This window comes from Stegodyphus dumicola, chromosome X1, assembly GCF_044657685.1.
Source record: "Stegodyphus dumicola isolate Sdum_Otavi_A_Nest chromosome X1, ASM4465768v1".
Taxonomy (NCBI): domain Eukaryota; kingdom Metazoa; phylum Arthropoda; class Arachnida; order Araneae; family Eresidae; genus Stegodyphus; species Stegodyphus dumicola.
The window spans coordinates 17748861-17760991 of record NC_140780.1 but is presented as its reverse complement, the minus strand read 5'-3'; the positions used below and the strand labels follow the sequence as shown (position 1 = coordinate 17760991).

The 12131-nt window shown below is 31.2% G+C and overlaps 1 protein-coding gene across 2 annotated transcripts in view; it reads right to left on the bottom strand.

The window, feature by feature from the left end:
* The window catches only part of Sfxn1-3 (Sideroflexin-1-3), an 88067-nt gene that overhangs the window by 74041 nt on the left and 1895 nt on the right, over nucleotides 1-12131 (bottom strand). For both annotated transcript variants that reach the window (XR_004757865.2, XM_035357168.2), the window contains exons 2-4: nucleotides 10715-10870; nucleotides 8350-8517; nucleotides 333-431 (exon numbers count right to left, since the gene is read on the bottom strand). Coding sequence is in view for 1 of the 2 variants with exons in the window: in XM_035357168.2 (XP_035213059.1) it covers nucleotides 333-431; nucleotides 8350-8517; nucleotides 10715-10863 (416 nt within the window). In the remaining variant the exon portion in view is untranslated. The remainder of the gene's footprint in view (nucleotides 1-332; nucleotides 432-8349; nucleotides 8518-10714; nucleotides 10871-12131) is intronic.

Below are 12131 nucleotides of genomic sequence, written 5' to 3'. Positions count from 1 at the left end.
ATGCCAGCTGTCCAAATGACACACGATACATGATTAACAAAGAAAGTGATCGCTTCTGACGTTTGCATGAAAATCACTTTTTGGAAGTTCGCAGTATGAAATTACCTGACTTTTCCAGATTTTGACTAAAATATTTAAGTTCCTTGACTTTTTCCCTGACTATTTTAGTAAATTTTTGAAGTCTCTGACTTTTCCCGGTTTTCCAGGTAGCGTGGCAAGCTTGAGATATACATATATTCCAAATAAAGCAAATTTTATAATGCAGTTTCTAGCATGTAATTGTCTCATAAAAATAGAGGTGGTGAGAACACATTAAAATAAAAGTAACTTACTTCACAGGAATAGGGGAATCCCCACTACGATTTGTGTAGTTAACAATGGCATTGAAAGACTGATTTATCCATTGCCAAAATACAACTTGTGGTGTTGTTCTGAAAACAAACCAAAAAAAAAAAAAAAAATCAGCATTCGTAGTTTCAAAGCACAATTCTACATTGCAAAATTAAACCAAAAATGAAGATAAAATAGTTATCACATGAAATTTTCAGTTTCATTAGCTAAATTAAAAATTAATCGAAGGCAGTATCTAGCTAAAAAGGCACATAAAAATGTAAATATAATTTTCCCAGGAGCAAAGACATAAAAGTTACCAAGTTTTAAATTATTATAATAAAATTTCTTACAGTAAAAGAAAATTTCCAAAATGAAAATTAAAAGAGCAAAACTCCAAGTCATGGTAACTACTACTTACCATAATAAATACTAAGACACTACACAAATAACACATTTTTATTCTCTAGTCTTCAATGTATAATAGTTATATTTTACTATACTAAATAAAGCAAAATCTTGCTTAACATAACAACTAATAAATACTATACTATAAATTTTATAATCTGTATGAGTAAATATAATTAAATACAGGAATCACATAAAAATATGAATTCAGGAGTTTCAAAACCATTCTTACTAAAACTACCATCATAAAATAATTTGCCTTATTATGAAAAATTATGTAGTTAAAAATATGTACATCAGATCAATAGTTACAGTGAGGTAGCTTGCAGCCGCCTTTTTTTACAGTATGTATTCAAGTGTAAATACAAGTCTGCATATAGAAAAATGTACATGCATATTACATGCAAATTAAAATTGGCCACCCTTTTTTACAGAAATACATATTTTATAATCCTTTCATCACCCTTAAATTTGGCCCCCCACGTGCTGTGCAACATCTTGCCCCCAACTAGGATGGGTCCTGGACTGAACTTGAAATCAACAACTAAAGTTGATAAAATTTGCTGAATGTCCAAAGACTTCAAGAAAATCTAATTTGCTCTCTGCTTGTTGTTTGCTATTTAATTGAAAACAGCACAGAGCAAAGGCGATTTACTTAACAGGTTGACCCTGGCGCGGATATACAATGTTCTTTTCGTGCAGCAGCGCTTAAATTAGCTGGCTGTTTCGGGGTCCGTCCATTTTGAGAATACCCCTAGGGAAGTAATAACAACAAAAAAGAAAAAAACTTTTTTTTTAATTCGTATGAGGGATCTGCAAGGAAGATGAGAAAGTGATGCAAAGAATGCTATAAATGGTTAGCAAGCCTAAAAGGTACTCAGTATGCCACAAATAGGGCAAAGAAAGTAACACATATTGCGATAATTGTAAGGGCAAATTAGCACTTTGTTTAGCCAGCTTTAAAAAATTGCATAGAAAATATTAAATATTTAATTATATTTAATTTATAAGTTACATTTTAAGTTATTTGTTTTGTATTGAATATTTGATTATAATGTTGAAATGTTAATGTATACTGTCAAATAATTAAAATATAATTTTGTACTACGTATTTTTTTATATACATCGTGAGTCATGCCAGCCTGCGGAACAATAGAGCATGACCCACCGGCGGGTCATGCCACCCACAGAACAGACAAGTATGACCCACCAGTGGGTCAGGCCAGCGTCGACGTGTTAAGGAAAGATGTCTTTGTGAAAGGCTCTTTAAGGAAAAGTGGCTCATGTTACATACGGGAAAAATCATGAAAACACTCAAACAGCTTGTTCTTCAAGATCTGAATCCAGACAAACTACTAGTATTGAGCAGTAATTCAGTAACTGAAGAAGTCCTCAGAATAACTTCAGTAGAATTAAACATTAGGTGATCAAGAATGGTTTTGATGTGAAAGTTTACTTTTAAAAACCTGGTATTCATTTTTTTTAATTCATACTATCTGATCAGGGTAATTAAACCTATTGCCCCATAAAAGCCCTAATGCAGTATTATTTCTAGTCATTGGTTGTAGACATATACTTTCAAATACAAAAATATAGTAGATATGGAAAAGGTTCATGTTGTGTCATTTTGAAATTCAAATAATTAATTCTGTAAGAATTCCAAAATCTAACTATACAGCCATGTAGTGCCCATAAGTTATCTATAGCAAAAGTTTATATGCATTCAAAAAAAATAATAAAGCAATTAACTAATACCTGATTAATATTTACCACCAGATTAATCCTAAGGATTATTCTACAATTATCATATCATTTGGCTCATTAAAAAACACCAAAATGTAACCTGGATTTGCAGCTACAACATTTCAGCATTTAATGGATGACATTACGAGAGATCTGTTGTAAGCTTCTACAGATAGTTCTTATTGCTTATGCTCCAGAAGAATGTCTGAAACACTTCAATTTGATTCTAACACCTAAATGATTATGGTCCTTCTTTAAAGCTGAATGTGTATATTTGTTGTAGAACTTTTGGAATTTTTAGGTTTCAAGATTTCTTCTGCAAAAATTTAATTCTTCACACAGAGATATTGAAGAATTCCCCTTACTCACTACATTTACAAAAGCAATTTTTTATTATTCAATTCTGTGGAATATTTCACTCTAAAAACAGCAAATATACTTAATCCTTAGTTAAATTTCTGGATGAACATAAAAAGATTTTTAAAAAAATCCTGGCATTCTGCACATATATCAGTACATAATAAACCTGACTTAAGAAACCAATTAAGCATTTTCAGAGGCAAAACCAGATCTTTCTGCAAAAACTGAACTTTGACAACCTGTTTAAAATGCTACACTCTGGCTGAAAGCAACAGATTTTAAAGTATTCAAGAAAATATATCCCAAGGTCTGCCATGCCTGCAACAGCTCATCTACAGAGGGAAAGTTTCCCAATGACATGTTAACATGTTAATGGCACTAGCTGGAGTGACTATGAATTTAGAGGCTCATATACTGCCCCAGGAATAATTATTTTTAATTTCACATATTTATAGCTTTGCAATTAGTTAGTAAAATTAACTTTGTTTTGTTGATTTCTTTTACGTTGAATGCCAACAAGTAGTTGTTTATGATGATTTTGTTTTTGAATTTTGATTCTATTGTTTATGTCTAAGTAGCAACTCATTATGATAGCAAAAAAATAAAAGCAGTAAACGTTGCTATTGAGTAGTGATTTTGCTACTTCTATAGTGTGATAAAATCTGAATATCGGTAGTCAATAGTTACATATTGGTGACTAATTTATGCTTCTGAAATGACAGCAAACAAATCTTTCTGAAACTCCTGCAAATGAATCATTTGGACTAATAAGCCAGAATTTTTTTTCATGTTGAAGCTCACTCTCACTTCAAAATCAGTAATATTGCTTCAGAAAAAACGAAATTTAATTAGTTTTGTAACTTGAATCTAAATTCATCGAAAACATTAGAGATATTGTAACGAACAAAAGTGCCACAAAATAGAATATAAGTAGAAAGACTCTATAGAAATAAAGTTTATCTTCCTATGGCTTCCCCAAAGAGCAAATTTTTAGTATTAACATACTGTTCCATCATGAAAGTTGGCTACCACTGGACCATGAAAGTTTGTAGAAATCTCACCAAAGTAGTATCAATCATTCTTACACAATTCTGAAGAAATTAATGCTTCTTTATTTAATAAACAATGAGTAGTAATAAACCCCCTCCACTTATCTGTTATAAAAAATCTTTCACCTCTTTCTATTATTTTCTTAGGCCCTCCAATTTTACTGGAAGTTCTGTTTAGAATGCTACTTGTACAAACTTTCTGCAGGTAATTGTTCCAATATTATTGTTTTCCTCGCTATATTCAGCTGACCATTATAGCATCCAAACACACAATTTTTTATGGTAGGATCCCGTAAGTTGAACAATACTCCATTGCCTGCTGTTCTGCAGAAGGCAGGTGCTAAATTTTGATTTTTTTTTTTTAATGCATGGAAAAAGTACAGCAATAACAGTTAAATTAATATCCTTGTTCTTGAATACCAAACTTGGCTTATCAAGAATCAACTGAGTAATGTCAAATAAAAGCACAGATATTATAGGTATATAATTATGCAATGCTTATTCATAACTGACATTAAATTGCATTGCTTGGTGATAGTTTCACGATCAAGAGGATAATATGTAAATACCAAAGTTTTCAGACTATATATATTATGCAAAATATTTATAATGCTTTAAGTAGTTAAAAGCAAAAAAAAGAAAAAATCATTTTAAGGCATAGCCAACTTCTTGTTCAATTAAACATATCAAAACAGGTGGATTATACAGGGTGCTGCAGAAAGAACCCCCCAATTTGGAAGTTGCATAGCTTCGATTTAGGAAGACTTACAGTGATAGGAAGCCAGGGTTAGTAGACACAATTTACTTTAAAAAAATAAGCACCTATAAGCACTTTTCAAGGACATTCTATGAAAAAATAAGCACCTGTGTAATTACATATATACACAACTGCATAATCTTAAAAGGAAAATGAGACCTTGCTTTGTAATTTAAAATATGAGAAATTCAGTATTTTTATGAGAGAATTAGCATTACTCAATCACAAGAAACAATTACAATTATTTTTTATTTAAATAACAGTTCAATTTACAGAACTAGCTCGAAATGATAGGAGAAAAAAAAAACCATACAAAACTAAACTATATTTAATGATGAAATTTCAGTTGAAAATATAGAAAATAAATAATAATAAACCATATTTATTATATTTACACAAAGTACAATATAAAAAAAGAAAAAAGATTTATGCTTATTAATGAATAATAAAATTTTTTACATTTGATTTTTATTTTGACTCTTTCCATTAATGTTTGAGTCTAGTTCTCTTAACTGAATTTGTTTTTCACAAATAGTTTTTAACATTTCATTTGATTTATTTAAAAGATTAAAGCCTTTGGTAACTTCAGCCTTTTCAGCAAATTCATTTGCTTTATTTTCAAGACCTTTAATTCCTCCTTCTAAGAGAATTTTCCTTTTTTAAGAAAAATCCATTCTCTGTTGATTCTGCTTTTCTTTTATCATCTTGAACAATTTCTCCCCCCCCCCGGTTCTTCCAAATATCACTGATACTACGAATGAATGGATGAAACTGCCACTCTGTCTTTTGCAACTGATACATTATGGATCTACCAACATGTTTGCATAATCACAAACTATGTGCTGGGCAATGTATGAATTTTCTCCCAGATTTTTTTGTTTCTATATTTTTATTGGTGCAAAATCCTTGTTCAACAAAGGCTTCCCCATGGAAAAGAATAAAAATCATTTTAAATGTTTCCCATAACTTAAAGTATTTTTCATTAATGAATGTGTGCAAAAAAAGTATCTTGTCTCATTTTTTTCACAAAAGGTTTTTAAATTCTGAAAGGTATGGCTGGACGACACATTTTCGATTAAACCAGAATATTCCAAAGGAATATTATTGCATTCTTCTTCTGCATGCAACCTTTTCGGAGGAAAATGCATCAATATACTTTTCATTTTCCCGTACACTTTCATGCTGTTTTGGGCTATATACTTTGAATTCACAGAAACAGCATTTCGAATTAGTGAATAACTGACTGGACATGCCATTCAAAATATTCTTCTTTTGAAATCCAATCTGTGTTAAAAACAAACTTACCCATTTTTGAAGTTTATCTATACTTCAGCATTTACTGCAAATATATTTATTAATATTATAAGTATTCATACATATGCTTATAATATAAGCATAACAATCATAATAAACTCAAATGTGAACTGACCACACGGAATGAGATTGCAAATTATTAAAATCTTGATAGAAGTTCAAATGCAGGCAGAGACATCTTTAGTCTGTGGGTATAGGTACTGGAAGGAAAACGAATGTGGAATGTAGTGGAAATTTCTATCCCATTCACAATTCTTTTACCAATAGAACAGCATACACCTGTCTGAACTTGCACAAATCAAAGGTTACGTTAATGCAGAGAAAGGGGAGAAAAGCTATTTCCTAGTATATGATTCACCATTTGACATTCCAGGTAAGGGGAAAAAGTTGTTTAGTTAAGTATCAGCTTTAATACAAAAGAAAATTCTCATTTGTTAAAAAAAAGGTGCTAAAAACAAAACAAAAAAGTACTTGAGAGAAAAAGTAAGCACCTTTAAAGGCCTTTATAATTTATTTTCAAATATAAGGACTTATAACTACTTGCAAAGATCAACAGATACCCTGGAAGTATTCCGTTGAATACCAACTTGCATGCCGTTTCAGAATATACCACAGCTTGTTCGGGAGAGCATTACAATTTCATTGTAGAACAGTTTATTCCATATAGCAGGTTTCCAACAAGTTGCAACAGCAATTCAACTTGCCTTTTGCATCCACTTTGCAATCGATCCACGAGACACTATTCTCGGAATTTGCTAATTTTAAAAGCTCTAAAGAAAACAAAACTTTAAGTTGCTACAGTTATTCCTGAAAGGACTTGCACAGTTTTGGATAGTTATCGAGAAAGCCTCAGTCAATGCAGGCCACCATTTAAGTCATGTTTTAATTAAAATGAAAAAAAAGACAAAGAAAAAAACTGATCTAAAATGGCATTATGTATACTTTAGAGTAACAAAAAAAATTTTCATATCTTATTTAGTTTGGTTTTTAATCAGCTTCTGAAATTAGGGACTTCTTTCTGCCGCATCCTGTAACTGTCTTAAAAAAAAAAAAAATACCGTAATTTCCGGAAGAAACGCCGGGGCGTTTACGTGTTTAAAACTTAAATTTTCAGCGGGTGCGGCGTTTAGGTGCACTAAAAATATAAAAATAAAATATTTCCTATGATGGTCATTGTACATTGTTTGGATGGCCTTGTCATTGTGCATAGACTGGTTCTGTTCCCACACAAAAGACCACTCAGTTGCTTTTTGCGAACGTTATTTTGTTTACATTCTTTCCCTTGAACGAACCTACATGCCTTATTCACCCTAAACGAGATCTCAGAACAATAACATTCTTCCCCCCTTTCAAATCAACATTCTCATCAGTTTGAATAGTCTCTCTCCTCTGCCATTCCATGAATCTTCCAGGACCCATCCTCTCACCACCCCTGCCTTTTCTGCAATTTTTTTCAAAGGCGGACACGACTCCACCTACCTCGCAATAACGAACTCTGACGTATTTCCCTTTCAGCCTGAATGGATTTTTCTTGGCATTCTGCCAAATACAAATCCCATCAGTTTGCGTACAAGTACTTGTTGGATAGTTTTTAATTAGGGAGCGGAACATTTTTGAAAATGTCTCTAAACGGCACAGAAGCTATACATTTCTTACCTTTAATTTATTTTTGAGTTATGGTTTCATTTCATGCATTTTTCTTAACTGGTATGTCATATATCAGGACTTAGGTTGAGTTTTTGCATCTATACGGCCCAAGATGATGTCACGCACAATTTAATCTATTGCGGCGTTTCTGCGTAATTTAAAATTTTTCCCGCCATTTTTCTCGAGTGCGGCGTTTACGCTGATGCGGCCTTTCTTCCAGAAATTACGGTAATAAAAAAATAAATAAATACCTTCATGGAGGACATTCTATGAAAAACTGGCTTATGCTCACATTACATTTAGGGAAATTCACAAAAAATCTATGCAGCCAGACCATTCACCAAGAATCAAGCTCATGTCAAAACACTGATTACTAAACACCAATATATCTACTTGCCTACTGGTAGACTGTGCAGTCACCATGAGAGTTTTCACTGTATCACACTCAGTCTTGTCACCTATCCTTGATTTGGATTGTAATCACAGGTATATTTAAAATAATTCCCATACAACATATCTTTATTATTATTATTAGCTCATATAAAAGATCTCAATCTTGAAATCCTTGTAATTTAAAGCAGGTCTACATTAAACCTACAGAACATTAAAACTGAATGACAAGGACTGAGAGACTATTGCACTATAAGAATATAAAATAATTTTAATAGGTTTTTTTTTGCCATAATTTATAAAACATTTCTTAAATAATAAAAAGTTTAAAATTAAGAAAAATATACAAACTTGTAAAATGCAAGCATGCATCCAGTAATTGTCATGTTCATAGGTACTTGTGCCGACATTCGACCTATTAAAATCATTTTTTCTCCAGTGTCAGGATGAAAAGCTGAGTCATATATATGCTTTGCCCGCCAGATTTCATCTTCAGAAAGATTAACTTTCTCTTCTTTTCTGTTCAGAAAAGTTGATGAATTATGAGAACAGATGTATGAAAACACGATGTTAAAGCAAATAATTAACAATTCTTTTTTCAACTTTCAGTCAGATACTATGTGCATTAATGCACATCTTGCTTCTCTAAAGATGGCATATTTATTATTACTTTGAACAATTAATTATATTAAGCACAGATTTATACCAAAATGAAACCATGATTAAAGTACAATACTATTAATACAATGAAAAACACGAAATACTTATATATATATTTATAGCACATGAAGGCAAAATCAGCAAATATAGAAAAAGTAAAGCTAACACCAAATTAAACATGAAGGTAGCAAAAGTGCTTAAATAAGCCTTACGTACAAAAAATAAAAACAATATATACCCCATATTTGCCGGCGTATAAGATGCAATTTTTTCTTTGAAAATAGGTCTGATAAACGGGGTGCGTCTTGTACGTTGATACTGCATATTATACATCGAAGCTTGGTGGGATGCTGTGAGACAGAGACAGTGTTTAAATCATTTAAGAAGTGTGACATTAGTAATGCACTGGATGATACAGAGGAACCCGGATGTTGATTTAGAAGAGGTTTTAAGTGACTTCATTTAGCTCTGAAGATGATTTTTTGGTTTTTGACAAAAAACAATAAAATGTGTTCTTTCCCAGATAGACTGGGTATTTGCATAAAGTATTACTTTGTATTACTTTATATTTAAAATACTGTAAATTCATTATAATGATTAGTAATAAAGTTTTATCCTTCAAAAATGTGTATCAAAAAGGAGGTGCATCTTGTATACCGGCAAATACGGTAATTTTTGTAAATGATGACGACACATTTAAATCATTAACAAATTGAAGTTTATACTTCAATATTCTAACTACAACTACTCAAAATATCAAAAAATAATAAAACTTACATTAATAAGGTTTGTGACTTCCCCATACCTTCATACAAAATTTATACAGCTTTTCCTGGACTCTCACATAAAATTTACAGCGGCATATAAAATTCTTCATTCAGGTTCAGTTTCTGAAGCAGAATTATCACCAGAAAGGCTTTCAAAACTTTCAGCATCTCTTCCTTTGTTAGATATGTTCTACCAATGCTTCTATTGCAGCATGATAAACTGGTCAGAACAACAAAACTATCCAAATGAAGTAAAGTACATTTGCGTTTACTTGAAAAATAACCTTTCTAACATAAGGGAAACGGACAGACACATGGCATGAAACAATCTCCAGCAGGTGTTTTTATTCCCTTCCCCATTCACTTCTGTGAAATATGCAATCTTCCTTACCAAAAATATGCTTGTTTATTTATCAGCAAACCAGAAATAGCTAAAAAATTCTTAAAAATAACAAAGAATTTATAATTTTCTGAGTACGGTCAAAATAACCAATGGCCATAATTCTAGGTATAAACAATAATATTGGCAAAAATAATTACTTAAAATGTACCCAAAAAATCATGCAATATTCATAAGTTTTTAGAAAAAGTAAAAAAAATATCAAAGATATAAATAAATAATTAAAAAAGTTATGTCTAGTTAAAATGCAGATATGGTCAAAATGACCACTGCCATAATTCTAGTGTTAATAGGGAGTACAATGAATAAGGATAAACAAACCTGAAGTATTCAGGTTGAAAGAAGTTTAAAATTTCAGATTCCCCCCCCCCTTAATTTGTTTTGTTTGATTATAAGATATGTTACCATCGACTTGATAGCTTTGGGACTTGTTGGTGTTACAGAAATATTTTCATTTACTAAAATCATATTTGGCAGATATCATCACAGGAATGAATGTAGTTGTTTCACAATGGACAACAGAATTCATGCCACTGAATTTGATAAGACAGAATTTGAAAGAAAGCTTTTCTTTCCCTATAATCAGAACATTCTACATATGTCTCTTTCAAAATACATTTCAACTCCTTTTTTAACAGTTTAACCATTCTAGAATTCCTAACACTTTTTACAGCCTCTACATCAATAATAATTAATTATGAACATAACCTTTGATATTACTGTCCTGTTCATACAATTTCGAGCACGGGGCATGATGATAATTGCATGCACATGTGATTTCTGAAATCCGAAAATTCCGGATTTGAGAAAGTAAATAATCTGGAATTCTTGCTATATCTAGATAACAATTATCCCTCGTTAAATAAGTCAAAATTTCAAAAATACTCACCTGCATTTAACAACAATTTCCTTTGCTCTATCCAGTTCAGCATTGCTGCACAGTAAATTTAAAGGATTTGTTGTAGTGAAAAAGTGTTTAGCTCGCCCCCAGTATGTGTTTTGGTCCCATCGGGGCTCATTAATATTTATTTCAGACATACTGCCCCTAAAAAAAAATTATTTTTGCTAATAAATACATCATACTAATATTAAAACATATTAAGAAATATGATGTATTTGTTAATATTATTTAAAAGTAATTTAAGATACTGTCATTACCACATTTATGATCTATAGCGATGGGCTCAAAATATCTTTTATGGTGCACTCAAATATGATTTAAAATTAGCAATTGTTCTTTTTCTAAAGAAGTATTTGGCTAATCTTTGGAGTATGGTAACAGGTAGTTTGGTGACATTTTGGTAAGGCGATAAAGGTTACTAGCTAGGACTTTAGCAGTGTAAATGGATAAAGTCAAGAGTGTGCACAATGCCATTTTTGTGCAATTCTGGGATGTTTTTTCAAGTGAAAATAGGTCGACGTGTACATGGATGATACCGTGTATGTGCAATTCTTAAAAACGCGGCAAGCAGTGGGCGATTTTGCACTTTCTCCCAATTTCACACCTAATCTTCGTCATGATTAAGCACTTTTGTTCCATAAAAGTTCTAGCATAAGCGTAATTCGGCTAGCAGATTGTTGAAAAAAATGTTGAATAAAAAAAATGCCTTTACTTCGTGAAAACAAAATGGCGTCAAAAAAAAAAACTAGCAGGTTGCTGTAGCAGGGTTGGTCGCCAAAAAATTGCCAAGTTACCATATTCCAAAGATTAGCCAAGTATTTTAAGGCATTCACACTTTATAGTATACTTGTATTTAAACAGTCTGTTACAATTTTATCCCATAGTTAATAATTTAAAATGCATTACATAAGTTATTGAATAATTTCAAAAATTTAAATTATATAAAATTTCAAAACACAAAATACAGTCTTTTGTGTTTCATAACTTCATTCACAAAAGATTATACTTTATGTCTGAAGTTTAATTCAAACACAAACATCAAACATAGAATTTGAGGTTTGTGTTTTTAATTTTCAAATAACACAAAATCTCAAGTTTGCATTATTTTAAAATTAAGTTGTATGAAACACAAAATATAGGCTCAGTCAACAAAGATTACATATTTTCAATTAATTTTATAACCCAAAGGTTTGGTTCCAAGCTTGATTTTGATATTTCATTTTAATATATAACTAAAAAAATTCATTGGCTATGTAAATCAAGCACAAGTGCTATGTTCATTGTATGCTGCTCTTGGCACTTTTATTATTATTATTATTATTATTTTGGCAACCATTTGCTTAAATATTCATTGAAATTAGGCATTGAAAATCTTGATTATTTTTATTCAGCTTAATTATATTTA